At 49.8% G+C, this 16,741-nt stretch overlaps 1 protein-coding gene across 1 annotated transcript in view; it reads right to left on the reverse strand.

Moving 5' to 3' along the window:
- Positions 1-16,455, reverse strand: part of stac3 (SH3 and cysteine rich domain 3) — a 40,425-nt gene extending 23,970 nt beyond the window's left edge. Inside the window, exons 1-5 of the mRNA XM_038786663.1 lie at positions 16,275-16,455; positions 8,509-8,776; positions 7,492-7,589; positions 7,246-7,327; positions 61-158 (exon numbers count right to left, since the gene is read on the reverse strand). Of these exons, the coding sequence (XP_038642591.1) occupies positions 61-158; positions 7,246-7,327; positions 7,492-7,589; positions 8,509-8,776; positions 16,275-16,292 (564 nt within the window). The 5' untranslated portion in view covers positions 16,293-16,455. The remainder of the gene's footprint in view (positions 1-60; positions 159-7,245; positions 7,328-7,491; positions 7,590-8,508; positions 8,777-16,274) is intronic.
- Positions 16,456-16,741: the final 286 nt, after the last annotated feature.

Below are 16,741 nucleotides of genomic sequence, written 5' to 3' on the forward strand. Positions count from 1 at the left end.
CAGCCCTTCCCTCCCTCCCACCCCCGCCCACCCTCACAGCGTCAGGGGTCGGCCACTTACATTTTTCTTGTCCTCCGAGTTCTTCTTCCTCTCCCGGTTTGCCATGACAACCCCAGTCCTCAGCGTCTCATAGACCGGGTCCGAGCGATTCGCAACAGCTGCACAGAAGGAAGGGAAACACAAATCAGCACTTGCGGCAAAAGTCCTTACAGCCCAGCAGAAAGGAAACAGCAGCCCGAGGGAGGCCATTCGGCCCTTCGAGCCTGCTCCGCCATTCCCTCTGATCGTGGCCATTCTGCCCCACAGGCCAGTGCCAGCACTTAAGCTCCAAATGAGCCTTGTTCCACTTCCTCTCCAACATCCATCCACCCCCCCATTCTGCTCCCCCTCCATCCAGAGTCCCCCCCTGTAAATATATCTACCCTATTCACCCTTGAGTAGTCCAATCCCGGTCAGGAGAAGGAATTCCTGGTTGGATTTGCAGTCAAATTGTCAATATCCAGCATGCATAGGGAATGGACGCTGCCGGTTATCAATGAATGCAGCACAATAGTCGTGTTAGAAATGAAACGGCCAGTACTCAGGAGGTTAAGAATTCTTTTAACTTTGAATCTTCAACAATACATTGAACCGTACGTTAAAATCACGATCGGGTCCTCTCTTTTGTAACTCCAACCTGCTCACCTCTTCCTGAAGGATAACATCCTCTCAATGCTGGTATCATAGAACATACAGTGCAGATGGAGGCCATTCGGCCCATCGAGTCTGCACCGACCCACTTAAGCCCTCACTTCCACCCTATCCCCGTAACCCAATAGCCCCTTTGAAGCTATTTTGGTCACTAAGGGACAATTTATCATGGCCAATCCACCTAACCTGCACGTCTTTGGACTGTGGGAGGAAACCGGAGCACCCAGAGGAAACCCACGCAGACACGGGGAGAACGTGCAGACTCCGCACAGACAGTGACCCAGCGGGGAATCGAACCTGGGACCCTGGCGCTGTGAAGCTACAGTGCTAGCCACTTGTGCTACTGTGCTGCCCAAATCATTCCAGGAAATCTTCAACTTCCTATAACCCTGGTGCAATACAGAGACCACAACTGTGCACAATTCTCAAAAGTGTGGGTCTAACCGAGGGCTATGGAGATCGGAACTGTGCACGGTGCTCCAAGTGTGGGTCTAACCGAGGTGTATAAAGACTGCAACTGTGCATGATGCTCCAAGTATGGTATAACTGAGGGATATCGAGATTGGAACTGTGCACGGTGCTCCCAGTGTGGTCTAAATGAGGGATATGGAGACTGGAACTGTGCACGGTGCTCCCAGTGTGGTCTAACTGAGGACTATGGAGACTGGAACTGTGCACGGTGCTCCCAGTGTGGTCTAACTGAGGACTATGGAGACTGGAACTGTGCACGGTGCTCCCAGTGTGGTCTAACTGAGGGCTATGGAGACTGGAACTGTGCATGGTGCTCCAAATGTGGTCTAACTGAGGGCTATGGAGACTGGAACTGTGCACGGTGCTCCCAGTGTGGTCTAACTGAGGGATATGGAGACTGGAACTGTGCACGGTGCTCCAAGTGTGGTTTAACTGAGGGATATGGAGACTGGAACTGTGCACGGTGCTCCAAGTCTGGGTCTAACCGAGGGATATGGAGACTGGAACTGTGCACGGTGCTCCCAGTGTGGTCTAACTGAGGGATATGGAGACTGGAACTGTGCACGGTGCTCCCAGTGTGGTCTAACTGAGGGCTATGGAGACTGGAACTGTGCACGGTGCTCCAAGTGTGGTCTAACTGAGGGATATGGAGACTGGAACTGTGCACGGTGCTCCAAGTGTGGTCTAACTGAGGGCTATGGAGACTGGAACTTTGCACGGTGCTCCATGTGTGGTCTAACCAAGGGCTATGGAGACCGGAACTGTGCACGGTGCTCCAAGTGTGGTCTAACCGAGAGATATGGAGACTGGAACTGTGCCCAGTGCTCCCACTGTGATCTAACCGAGGGATATGGAGACTGGCACTGTGCCCAGTGCTCCCAGTGTGGTCTGACCAAGGGATACGGAGACTGGAACTGTGCCCAGTGCTCCCAGTGTGGTCTGACCAAGGGATACGGAGACTGGAACTGTGCACGGTGCTCCCAGTGTGGTCTAACTGAGGGATATCGAGATTGGAACTGTGCACGGTGCTCCAAGTGTGGTCTAACTGAGGGATATGGAGACTGGAACTGTGCACGGTACTCCAAGTGTGCATCTAAACAAGGGATATGGAGACTGGAACTGTGCACGGTGCTCCAAGTGTGGGTCTAACCGAGAGATATGGAGACTGGAACTGTGCACAATGCTCCAAGTGTGGGTCTAACCAAGAGATATGGAGACTGGAACTGTGCACGGTGCTCCAAGTGTGATCTAACTGAGGTATATAGAGACTGGAACTGTGCACGGTGCTCCAAGTGTGGTCTTACTGAGGGATACGGAGACTGGAACTGTGCACGGTGCTCCAAGTGTGATCTAACTGAGGTATATAGAGACTGGAACTGTGCACGGTGCTCCAAGTGTGATCTAACTGAGGTATATAGAGACTGGAACTGTGCACGGTGCTCCAAGTGTGGTCTTACTGAGGGATACGGAGACTGGAACTGTGCACGGTGCTCCCAGTGTGGGTCTAACCGAGGGATATGGAGACTGGAACTGTGCACGGTGCTCCAAGTGTGGTCTAACTGAAGGATATGGAGACTGGAACTGTGCACGGTGCTCCAAGTGTGGTCTAACTGAAGGATATGGAGACTGGAACTGTGCACAATGCTCCAAGTGTGGTCTAACTGAAGGATATGGAGACTGGAACTGTGCACAGTGCTCCAAATGTGGTCTAACCGAGGGCTATGGAGACTGGAACTGTGCACGGTGCTCCAAATGTGGTCTAACTGAGGTGTATAAAGACTGCAACTGTGCACGGTGCTCCAAGTGTGGTCTAACTGAGGTGTATAAAGACTGCAACTGTGCACGGTGCTCCAAGTGTGGTCTAACTGAGGGATATCGACATTGGAACTGTGCACGGTGCTCCAAGTGTGGTCTAACTGAGGTATATAGAGACTGGAACTGTGCACGGTGCTCCCAGTGTGGTCTAACTGAGGGCTATGGTGACTGGAACTGTGCACGGTGCTCCAAATGTGGTCTAACTGAGGGATATGGAGACTGGAACTGTGCACGGTGCTCCAAGTGTGGGTCTAACTGAGGACTATGGAGACTGGAACTGTGCACGGTGCTCCAAGTGTGGGTCTAACTGAGGACTATGGAGACTGGAACTGTGCACGGTGCTCCAAGTGTGGTCTAACTGAGGGATATGGAGACTGGAACTGTGCCCAGTGCTCCCACTGTGATCTAACCGAGGGATATGGAGACTGGAACTGTGCCCAGTGCTCCCAGTGTGGTCTGACCAAGGGATACGGAGACTGGAACTGTACACGGTGCTCCCAGTGTGGTCTAACTGAGGGATATCGAGATTGGAACTGTGCACGGTGCTCCAAGTGTGGTCTAACTGAGGGATATGGAGACTGGAACTGTGCACGGTACTCCAAGTGTGCATCTAAACAAGGGATATGGAGACTGGAACTGTGCACGGTGCTCCAAGTGTGGGTCTAACCGAGAGATATGGAGACTGGAACTGTGCACAATGCTCCAAGTGTGGGTCTAACCAAGAGATATGGAGACTGGAACTGTGCACGGTGCTCCAAGTGTGATCTAACTGAGGTATATAGAGACTGGAACTGTGCACGGTGCTCCAAGTGTGGTCTTACTGAGGGATACGGAGACTGGAACTGTGCACGGTGCTCCCAGTGTGGGTCTAACCGAGGGATATGGAGACTGGAACTGTGCACGGTGCTCCCAAGTGTGGTCTAACTGAGGTGTATAAAGACTGCAACTGTGCACGGTGCTCCAACTGTGGTCTAACCGAGGGCTATGGTGACTGGAACTGTGCACGGTGCTCCAAATGTGGTCTAACTGAGGGATATGGAGACTGGAACTGTGCACGGTGCTCCAAGTGTGGGTCTAACTGAGGACTATGGAGACTGGAACTGTGCACGGTGCTCCAAGTGTGGTCTAACTGAGGGATATGGAGACTGGAACTGTGCACGGTGCTCCAAGTGTGGGTCTAACTGAGGGATATGGAGACTGGAACTGTGCACGGTGCTCCAAGTGTGGGTCTAACTGAGGACTATGGAGACTGGAACTGTGCACGGTGCTCCAAGTGTGGTCTAACTGAGGGATATGAAGACTGGAACTGTGCACGGTGCTCCAAGTGTGGTCTAACTGAGGTGTATAGAGACTGGAACTGTGCACAATGCTCCAAGTGTGGGTCTAACCAAGAGATATGGAGACTGGAACTGTGCACGGTGCTCCAAGTGTGGTCTTACTGAGGGATACGGGGACTGGAACTGTGCACGGTGCTCCCAGTGTGGTCTAACTGAGGTGTATAGAGACTGGAACTGTGCACAATGCTCCAAGTGTGGGTCTAACCAAGAGATATGGAGACTGGAACTGTGCACGGTGCTCCAAGTGTGGTCTTACTGAGGGATACGGGGACTGGAACTGTGCATGGTGCTCCCAGTGTGGTCTAACTGAGGACTATGGAGACTGGAACTGTGCACGGTCTTACCGTGGTTCTATAATAGGCTAACTACTCTGGGGTATTTTCTATTCCTCTGGATTTTGTGATCTCTTTATGTAAACAGTGGTCCCAGCAGCAATCCCTGTCGAACCCACCAATTGCCACTTTCTGCTAGTCAATATAATGAGGGGCCTAGTCCCAGATCCAGCACATCTTTGGCCTCTTGGGGGAAACCAAGGAGTGAAGGAGACTGATTGAATCAGCAGATGGCCGCCAATTCTGCCTCCAGAATTTCTGCCTCAGAAATGGGTGACAGGGATACGAAGCAGTTAGTTGGAATGAAGTTTGAACGTGCGCCATCTCTTCATTCCTGCTTACCGATGTGAAAGGTTACCCAGGGTTCAGCCGGCAATGCCACCAGCTGGCAGAAAGCCGGGGTCAAAGAGCGTCGACTCCTCTTCTCTGAGCTTTCCAGTGAGTCTCGCAAAAATGACTAACATGGTCCCGGCAAACATCTTCAGGCTCAGAATTCGATCCACGACATCTTTGTCTATCTCCACCTATCACTGGCCCCCTCATTTAAGCGTCAACCACATTGCTGTGGGTCTGGAGTACCACGTGGGCCAGACCGGGTAAGGACGGCAGATTTCCTTCCCGAAAGGACATTCTTGAACCAGATAGTTTTTACAACAATCGACACTGGTTTCATGGCCATCATTAGACTTTTAATTCCGGATATTTTATTGAGTTTAAGATCCATCATCTGCCGTGGTGGGATTCGAATCCAGGTACCCAGACCATCACCTGGGTCTCTGGATTGCTAGTCCACTGCCTCCCTCCGCTGGCTGGAGTCATACCCGGCACAAAGGAAGATGGATGTGGTGGTTGGAGGTCAATCATCTCAGCTCCAGGACATCACTGCAGGAGTTCCTCAGGGTAGTGTCCTAGTCCCCAACCATCTTCAGCTGCTTCATCAATGACCTCCCTTCCATCATAAGGTCAGAAGTTGGGATGTTTGCGGATGACTGCACAATGTTCAGCTCCATTCACGACTCCTCAGATAATGAAGCAGTCCATGTCCAAATGCAGCAAGACCTGGACAATATCCAGGCTGGGCTGACAAGTGGCAAGTTACATTCGCACCACAGAAGTGCCAGGCAATGACCATCCCCCACAAGAGAGGGTCTAACCACCGCCCTTTTTTAAAAAAAAAATTTAGGGTACCCAATTCATTTTTTCCAATGAAGGGGCAATTTAGTGTGGCCAATCCACCTACCCTGCACATCTTTGGGTTGTGGGGGTGAAACCCGCGCAGACACGGGGAGAATGTGCAAACTCCACACAGACAGTGACCCAGAGCCGGGATTGAACCTGGGACCTCGGCGCCGTGAGGCAGCAGTGCTAACCACTGTGCTGCCCCTTAACCATCGCCCCTTGACATTCAAAGGCATTACCATCGCTGAATCCCCCACTTCAACATCCTGGGGGTTACCATTGACCAGAAACTGAACTGGACCCAGCCACATTAATACTGTGGCTACCAGGGCAGGGCAGAGGCTGGGAATCCTGTGGAGAGTAACTCACCTCCTGACCCCCCAAAGCCTGTCCACCATCTACAAGGCACAAGTCAGGAGTGAGATGGAATACTCTCCACTTGCCTGGATGAGTGCGGCTCCAACAACACTCAAGAAGCTCAACACCATCCAGGACAAGGTAGCTCACTTGATTGGCTCCCCATCCACAAACATTCACTCCCTCCACCACCGACGCACAGTGACAGCCGTGTGTACCATCTACAAGATGCACTGCAGCGACTCACCAGGGCTCCTTAGGCAGCTCCTTCCAAACCCACAGCCTCTACCATCTAGAAGGATAAGGGCAGCAGATACCTGGGAACCCCACCACCTGGAGGTTCCCCTCCAAGTCACTCACCATCCTGACTGGGAAATATATCGGCCGTTCCTTCACTGTCGCTGGGGCAACATCCTGGAACTCCCTCCCTAACAGCACAGTGGGTATACCCACACCACATGGACTGCAGCGGTTCAAGAAGGCAGCTCACCCCCACCGTCTCAAGGGGCAATTAGGGATGGGCAATAAATGCTGGGCTCAACCAGCGACCCCCACATCCTATAAACTAATAAAGGAAAAGTTCCAGGATTTTGGCACGGCTGCAGTGAAGGAAAGGCACGTGAGGGTATTGAGTGACCTGAAGGCTGAGACAATGCCAAGTGGTGCTGGTGCTCTGCTTAGAGGTGGAGCCAGGGCTGTGGTACTTAAGGAACTGCATTCAATGTCAGAGAGTGCAGCGACAGATTAATGGATTCTATCTTCCCGCCCGCTTGTCAATGGGATCTCCCATTGAAGTCACCCCACACTGCCGGAAAAGCAACGGATGGCGGTGCATTGCCATCGGGAACTGAAAATCCCAACTGCCCAGAGAATCCCGAGCCGTTTTCTTTGGGATGCATTCCTTCCCCCCCCCCATTGCTAAACTCCCTCATCAATGTGGATCACTTGGTGGTAAAATGCCAATTCAAAATTATGCTAAAGTGACGCGGGATCTCTTTTCTAGTCCACAAGTCTGGAGGCCCCACGAGCAGCAGAACGCCAAATGATTTCAATGTCTCACTCACAGAAAGGCAGGAGCTCCTTGATGCAGGCAAACTGCTGGTTACTGTATAAGGGAGAGCTGTAGGCACGGCGAAAACCAGGGGGCTGCATTCAAAGGAAATGGAGAGTTACAGAGGCATTGGCACAAACGGTTACTCTCGCAGCTGGAGAGCAAAAGGCGGGTGGAACAATCATCGGAAGGAGGTACAGAAAGCGAGCACAGGCTGAAATTTGCGTCACCGCCGATCAGACGTTGACGAGCGACTTACAATCTTGCCGAAGCATCGCTGAAACTCCACGTACGACTGGCAGTGATGGTGGATGTTGGTTTTGCAGTTTTTACACCTCAACCCAAACTTGTTGTTCACTGGAAGGCAAAAAGGGGTCAGCAATGAACACAGGGCACTTACTACCGAACAGCGAGATCGTTTCAACAGACACTGAACGTCGGTGGCACGGTGGTTGGCACTGCTGCCTCACCCGCGCCAGGGACCCAGGTTCGATTCCCGGCTCTGGGTCACTGTCTATGCGGAGTCATAGAATTAGTTAATCATAGAATTTACAGTGCAGAACGAGGCCATTCAGCCCATTGTGTCTGCACTGGCTCTTGTAAAGAGCACCCTACCCAAGGTCAACACCTCCACCCTATCCCCATATCCCAGTAACCCCACCCAACACTAAGGGCAATTTTGGACACTAAGGGCAATTTATCATGGCCAATCCACCTAACCTGCACATCTTTGGACTGTGGGAGGAAACCGGAGCACCCGGAGGAAACCCATGCAGACACGGGGAGAACGTGCAGACTCCGCACAGACAGTGACCCAGCCGGGAATCGAACCTGGGACCCTGGAGCCGTGAAGCGATTGTGCTATCCACAATGCTACCGTGCTGCCCCGTGTCTGCGCTCCGGTTTCCTCCCACAGTCACAAAGATGTGCAGCTTAGATGGGGCTGGCGATAGCGCTCAAACTTTAGTTTGGTCAATAATCGGAGCCTTTCCGGGCGGCACGGTGGCACAGTGGTTGGCACGGGTGCCTCACGGCGCCGAGGTCCCAGGTTCGATCCCGGCTCTGGGTCACTGTCCGTGTGGAGTTTGCACGTTCTCCTCTTGTCTGCGTGGGTTTCGCCCCCACAACCCAAAGATGTGCAGGGTAGGTGGATTGGCCACGCTAAATTGCCCCTTAATTGGAAAAATGAATACTCTAAATTTCTTTCAAAAATAAAATAATCGGAGCCTCTCAACATCCCCTTATTTAATCTATAACCATTAGACTAAAAACTTACGGACAATCATCCGTGCACAAACATCACAGAACTTTGGCTTCTTGAAGTAGTGGTCTTTCAACTTGTGGGGTTTGTCATTAACAGGTCGAGGGGGCTCCGGGGGAGGCAGCTCATTCTCCTCCTCTTCCTCGTCATCGTCTTCCTCGTAATAGTAATAGAGCACGCCCCCTCCAGTATTCACAATCTCAGCATTCAGCTGCTGAGGCAGGATCTCCTCCGCGCTGGGTTCCTTCGGCTTTTTGTGAAAGAGCGACTTCAGTTTCTGAACCTGAGGGAAACATGGCAAAAGTTAGAACAAAGCCAAGCTTGCGTTTCAGACGATGCCTGACCTCCCCACATTCTCAGTCACATGGTGTCGACTAATGTGGCGGTCAGCTGTCAGCGGCACGATCTCAGCAACAGTCTTTGGGTAGATCACTTGGAATGTCGGCCAGGATACAGGAGAACCCTCTTCCCTTGTGCCGTGGGGTCCTCGACGCCAACCGAACCCAGGATTTTCAGAGAGCGGGTGGATTCATCAGCTCCAATTCCCAATGATCAAACTTCAGATATTTTGTGGGTATTTTGAAAGAGTTTCTGTTTAGAACATCGAACACTACAGGCCCTTCAGCCCACAATGTTGTGCCAACCATTTATCCTAATCTAAGACCAACCTAACCTACATCCCTTCAATTTACTGCTGTCCATGTGCCTGTCTAAGAGTCGCTTAAATGTCCCCAATGACTCTGACTCCACCACCTCTGCTGGCAGTGCATTCCACACACCCACCACTCTCTGTGTAAAGAACCGACCTCTGACATCTCCCCTATACCTTCCTCCAATCACCTCATTCTGTCCCTTCATGACAGCCATTTCCACCCTGGGGAAAAGTCTCTGGCTATCCACTCTATCCATGCCTCCCATCACCTTGTACACCTCTATCAAGTCACCTCTCTTCCTTCTTCGCTCCAGTGAGAAAAGCCCCAGCTCCCTCAACCTTTCTTCATAAGACATGCCCTCCAGTCCAGGCAGCATCCTGGTAAATCTCCTCTGTACCCTCTCCAAAGCATCCACATCCTTCCTATAATGAGGCGACCAGAACTGGACACAATATTCCAAGTGTGGTCTAACCAGGGTTTTATAAAGCTGCAGCAAAACCTCGCAGCTCTTAAACTCAATCCCCCTGTTAATGAAAGCCAACACACCATACGCCTTCCTAACAACCCTATCAACCTGGCTGGTTTAGCATACTGGGCTAAATTGCTGGCATTGAAAGCAGACCAAGGCAGGCCAGCAGCACGGTTCAAGTCCTGTACCAGCCTCCCCGAACAGGCGCTGGAATGTGGCGACTAGGGGCTTTTCACAGTAACTTCATTTGAAGCCTACTTGTGACAACAAGCGATTTATTTCATTTCATTTCATTTTTCATTTCATTTCAACCTGGGTGGCAACTTTGAGGGATCTATGTACGTGAACCCCAAGATCCCTCTGTTCCTCCACACTTCCGAGAATCCTGCCTTTAACCCTGTATTCAGCATTCAAATTTGACCTTCCAAAATGAATCACTTCACATTTATCGAGGTTGAACTCCATCTGCCACTTCTCAGCCCAGCTCTGCATCCTGTCAATGTCCTGTTGTAACCTGCAACAACCCTCGACACTATCTACAACTCCCCCAACCTTCGTGTCATCAGCAAACTTACTAACCCACCCTTCCACTTCCTCATCCAAGTCATTTATAAAAACCACAAAGAGCAGAGGTCCCAGAACAGATCCCTGTGGGACACCACTGGTCACCGACCTCCAGGCGGAATACTTTCCATCCACTACCACAAGCTGTCTTCTTTCAGCCAATTCTGTATCCAGACAGCCAAATTTCCCTGTATCCCACGCCCCCTAACTTTCTGAATGAGCCTACCATGGGGAACCTTATCAAATGCTGGGTTGAGGGGCTGGTTTAGCTCAGTGGGCTAGACAGCTGGGATGTGATGCAGAACAAAGCCAGCAGTGCGGGTTCAATTCCCGTACCGGCTGAGAATTCTGAATTCTCCCTACATGTACCCGAACAGGCGCCGGAATATGGCGACTAGGGGCTTTTCACAGTAACTTCATTTCAGTGTTAATGTAAGCCTACTTGTGACAATAAAAAGATTATTATTATTAAATGCTTTACTGAAATCCATATATACCACATCCACTGCCCGACCTTCATCAACGTGTCTCGTCACATCCTCATAGAATTCAATGAGGCTTGTGAGGCATGACCTGCCCCTCACAAAGCCATGCTGACTATCTTTAATCAAACTATGTTTTTCTAAATAATCATAAATCCTATCTCTCAGAATCCTTTCGAATATTTTGCTCACCATAGACGTAAGACTGACTGGTCTGTAATTCCCAGGGATTTCCCTATTCCCTTTCTTGAACAGGGGAACAACATTCGCCTCCCTCCAATCATCCGGTACTACTCCAGTGGAGAGTGAGGACGCAAAGATCATCGCCAATGGCACAGCAATCTCCTCCCTCACTACCCGTAGTAACTGTGGGTATTATCCCGTCAGGTTCAGGGGACTCTATCCTGATGCTTTTCAAAATTTCCAGCACATCCTCCTTCTTAATATCAACCTGTTAGAGCTATTAACCTGGTTCACGCTGTTCCCATGAGCAACAAGGTCCCTCTCTCTAGTGAATACTGAAGCAAAATATTCATTTAGGGCCTCCCCCATCTCCTCAGACTCGAGGCACAAGTCCCCTCCACTATCCCTGATCGGCCCTACTCTCACTCTGATCATCCCCCTCTTTCTCACATAAGTGTAGAACGCCTTGGGGTTTTCCCTAATCCTTCCCGCCAGGGCTTTTTCATGCCCCCTTCTAGCTCTCCTCAGTCCATTTTTGGGTTCCTTCCTGGCGACCTTGTAACCCTCTAGAGCCGAGTCAGATCCTTGCTTCCTCAACCTTATGTAAGCTTCCTTCTTCCCCTTGACTAGAAGCTCCACTTCTCTTGTCATCCGAGGCTCCTTCCCCTTACCATTCCTTCCTCGTCTCAGTGGGACAAAACTATCCAGCACTCGCAGCAAGTGCTCCTTAAACAATGCCCACATTACTGTCGTGCATTTCCCCCAAGAACAATTGTTCCCACTTTTTGCTCCTCAGCACCTGTCTAATAGCAGTATAATCTCCCCTCCCCCAATTAAATACCTTCCCATACTGTCTGTTCCTATCCCTCTCCATGACTATGGTAAAGACCAAGGAGATGTGGTCACTGTCACCGAAATGCTTTCCCATCGAGACATCTGACACCTGGCCTGGCTCGTTGCCGAGCACCAAGTCCAATATGGCCTCCCCCTAGTCGGCCTATCTACATATTGAGTCAGGAATCCTTCCTGTACACACCTGACACAATCTGCTCCGTCCAAACCATTTGCATTGAGGAGGTTCCAGTCACTATTAGTGGGCAGCACAGTAGCATTGTGGATAGCGCAATTGGTTCACAGCTCCAGGGTCGCAGGTTCGATTCCGGCTTGGATCACTGTCTGTGTGGAGTCTGCACATCCTCCCCGTGTCTACGTGGGCTTCCTCCGGGTGCTCCGGTTTCCTCCCACAGTCCAAAGATGTGCAGGTTAGGTAGATTGGCCATGATAAATTGCCCTTAGTGTCCAAAATTGCCCTTAGTGTTGGATGGGGTAGTGGGTTATGGGGATAGGGTGGAGGTGTTGAACTTGGGTAGGATGCTCTTTCCCAGAGCCGGTGCAGATTCGATGGGCCGAATGGCCTCCTTCTGCACTGTAAATTCTATGAAGTTGAAGTCAGCCATGACAACAACTGTGTTACTTCTGCACCTTTCAGTTAGGTCACTGAAAGGGGCAACACAGGTAGAGAAGGCAGTCAAGAAGGCATACGGCATGCTTACCTTCATTGGCCGGGGGATCGAGTATAAGAATTGTCCCTCAGGATCAGACTCTCAGCTATAACACTCTCTCTCACACACACTGTCCCTCAGGATCAGACTCTCAGCTATAACACTCTCTCTCACACACACTGTCCCTCAGTATCAGACTCTCAGTTATAACACTCTCTCTCACACACACACACTGTCCCTCAGGATCAGACTCTCAGCTATAACACTCTCTCTCACACACACTGTCCCTCAGGATCAGACTCTCAGCTATAACACTCTCTCTCACACACACTGTCCCTCAGTATCAGACTCTCAGTTATAACACTCTCTCTCACACACACACTGTCCCTCAGGATCAGACTCTCAGCTATAACACTCTCTCTCTCACACACACTGTCCCTCAGGATCAGACTCTCAGCTATAACACTCTCTCTCACACACACTGTCCCTCAGTATCAGACTCTCAGTTATACCACTCTCTCTCTCACACACTGTCCCTCAGTATCAGACTCTCAGTTATAACACTCTCTCACACACACACTGTCCCTCAGTACCAGACTCTCAGTTATAACACTCTCTCTCACACACACTGTCCCTCAGTATCAGACTCTCAGTTATAACACTCTCTCTCTCACACACACTGGCCCTCAGTATCAGACTCTCAGTTATAACACTCTCTCACACACTGTCCCTCAGTATCAGACTCTCAGTTATAACACTCTCTCTCTCACACACTGTCCCTCAGTATCAGACTCTCAGTTATAACACTCTCTCTCTCACACACTGTCCCTCAGTATCAGACTCTCAGTTATAACACTCTCTCTCTCACACACTGTCCCTCAGTATCAGACTCTCCGTTATAACACTCTCTCTCTCACACACTGTCCCTCAGTATCAGACTCTCAGTTATAACACTCTCTCTCTCACACACACTGTCCCTCAATATCAGACTCTCAGTTATAACACTCTTTCTCACACACAGTCCCTCAGTATCAGACTCTCAGCTATAACACTCTCTCTCTCACACACTGTCCCTCAGTATCAGACTCTCAGTTATAACACTCTCTCTCTCACACTGTCCCTCAGTATCAGACTCTCAGTTATAACACTCTATCTCTCTCACACACTGTCCCTCAGTATCAGACTCTCAGTTATAACACTCTCTCTCTCACACACTGTCCCTCAGTATCAGACTCTCAGTTATAACACTCTATCTCTCTCACACACTGTCCCTCAGTATCAGACTCTCAGTTATAACACTCTCTCTCTGTGTTACACTGTCCCTCAGTATCAGACTCTCAGTTATAACACTCTCTCTCACACACACTGTCCCTCAGTATCAGACTCTCAGTTATAACACTCTCTCTCTCACACACTGTCCCTCAGTATCAGACTCTCAGTTATAACACTCTCTCTCTCACACACTGTCCCTCAGTATCAGACTCTCAGTTATAACACTCTCTCTCTCACACACTGTCCCTCAGTATCAGACTCTCAGTTATAACACTCTTTCACACACTGTCCCTCAGTATCAGACTCTCAGTTATAACACTCTCTCTCTCACACACTGTCCCTCAGTATCAGACTCTCAGTTATAACACTCTCTCTCTCACACACACTGGCCCTCAGTATCAGACTCTCAGTTATAACACTCTCTCTCTCACACACTGTCCCTCAGTATCAGACTCTCAGTTATAACACTCTCTCTCTCACACACTGTCCCTCAGTATCACACTCTCAGTTATAACACTCTCTCTCTCACACACACTGGCCCTCAGTATCAGACTCTCAGTTATAACACTCTCTCTCTCACACACACTGGCCCTCAGTATCAGACTCTCAGTTATAACACTCTCTCTGTCACACACACTGACCCTCAGTATCAGACTCTCAGTTTTAACACTCTCTCTCACACACACTGTCCCTCAGTATCAGACTCTCAGTTATACCACTCTCTCTCTCACACACTGTCCCTCAGTATCAGACTCTCAGTTATAACACTCTCTCTCTCACACACACTGTCCCTCAGTATCAGACTCTCAGTTATAACACTCTCTCACACACTGTCCCTCAGTATCAGGCTCTCAGTTATAACACTCTCTCACACTGTCCCTCAGTATCAGACTCTCAGTTATAACACTCTCTCACACTGTCCCTCAGTATCAGGCTCTCAGTTATAACACTCTCTCTCTCACACTGACCCTCAGTATCAGACTCTCAGTTATAACACTCTCTCTCTCACACTGTCCCTCAGTATCAGACTCTCAGTTATAACACTCTCTCTCTCTCACACACTGTCCCTCAGTATCAGACTCTCAGTTATAACACTCTCTCTCTCTCACACACACTGTCCCTCAGTATCAGACTCTCAGTTATAACACTCTCTCTCTCTCACACACTGTCCCTCAGTATCAGACTCTCAGTTATAACACTCTCTCTCACACACACTGTCCCTCAGTATCAGACTCTCAGTTATAACACTCTCTCTCACACACACACTGTCCCTCAGTATCAGACTCTCAGCTATAACACTCTCTCACACACACTGTCCCTCAGTATCAGACTCTCAGTTATAACACTCTCTCTCTCACACACACTGTCCCTCAGTATCAGACTCTCGGTTATAACACTCTCTCTCTCACACACACTGTCCCTCAGTATCAGACTCTCAGTTATCACACTCTCTCTCTCACACACTGTCCCTCAGACTCTCAGTTATAACACTCTCTCTCTCTCACACACTGTCCCTCAGTATCAGACTCTCAGTTATAACACTCTCTCTCACACACACATTGTCCCTCAGTATCAGACTCTCAGTTATAACACTCTCTCTCTCTCACACTGTCCCTCAGTATCAGACTCTCAGCTATAACACTCTCCCTCACACACTGTCCCTCAGTATATGAGTCATTTTAAACATTATCTCAGTAGACCGCACCTTCTGTATCAGGATCTCAGTTCCAATATTTGTCCGGACTCTACGTAATTTTTGGCATGCTGGGGAAAAGCAGCAAGTCAGGATATCTGGAATTGAAACTGTGTTCAGTCTATCTTAGGCTAACATTCTAATGGAAAGATCTGTGGCTGACATTGAACTGTTTGGCTTTGAACAGGAATTATGCAAAATGATTAATACCCAATGAGTTGCCGTTGTCTGTGACCAAGGCGAGATTGCGACCCATCGCAAAGTCACAATCTGACCAACTGTGTCTTAATTCCGTGAGAAACGGGCCTGGATCTTTGGGATAGAATTTCAGCAGGCCATATTCCACTTCCAGAACGTCCTGAGGAAGTCGGAAGTGAATTGGTGCCACCAGAAATGTCTTCAAAAGAAGGGGAAGAGAATCATTTGAGGTTAGTAGGAAAATAAACATCCTGGAAAAATGATGGATAAAACGTCTGTGTACACAGAGCCTCTTCCGATTTCCCTGGAAGTTCATCGGAAGTTAGAACCTAGAACATAGAACAGTACAGCACAGAACAGGCCCTTCGGCCCTCAATGTTGTGCCGAGCAATGATCACCCTACTCAAACCCACGTATCCACCCTATACCCATAACCCAACCCCCCTTAACCTTACTTTTATTAGGACACTACGGGCAATTTAGCATGGCCAATCCACCTAACCCGCACATCTTTGGACTGTGGGAGGAACCGGAGCACCCGGAGGAAACCCACGCACACAGGGGGAGGACGTGCAGACTCCACACAGACAGTGACCCAGCCGGGAATCGAACCTGGGACCCTGGAGCTGTGAAGCATTTATGCTAACCACCATGCTACCCTGCTGCCCCAGGGCAGGAGTGACCATACTGTTTGTAGCAGGTGTTTGGGAGAAGCTTTGCAATTTGTCCCACTCCCCTTTGTTGGCAGAGCTGTCAGGGTCTTACCTTAGTAACACTTGTCATGGCTATTTTAGATTGGTGGAGACCCTCTGTCTGGCCGTGTGGCCGTTCTGTTGTCGGCTTTAACACATCTGTTCCTTGTGTCCCCTCTTGTTCTGTTGTGCAGCCACTTTGAAGTTGTTGAACGAACAGAGATGTTCAACGTGTCCCAGCCAGGAGAGAATGATGTCCACTCTTTGTGGAGACACGAGTTGTCCGATTGACGAACACACTTCATGACGATATATCCTCAGTGACGAGCGACAGCGCCTCTTCCTCCCTCGCCTCCAGAACCTGTTCACAGCAAGGAATTTCTGAAGTTCGGGATGTTGGGGACATGCCACTCCAAAGTACAAATTGCAAAGCCCAAAATAACCAACAAGGGGATTATTGACTTTGTTGTTTGACGGACAGGAACAGCTCAGTGTTGTCTGACTAAATATAACACCATTCGCTGCCCTATTTCACATACC

The sequence above is a fragment of the Scyliorhinus canicula genome, chromosome 28, assembly GCF_902713615.1.
Source record: "Scyliorhinus canicula chromosome 28, sScyCan1.1, whole genome shotgun sequence".
In the NCBI taxonomy this organism is placed as follows: Eukaryota; Metazoa; Chordata; class Chondrichthyes; order Carcharhiniformes; family Scyliorhinidae; genus Scyliorhinus; species Scyliorhinus canicula.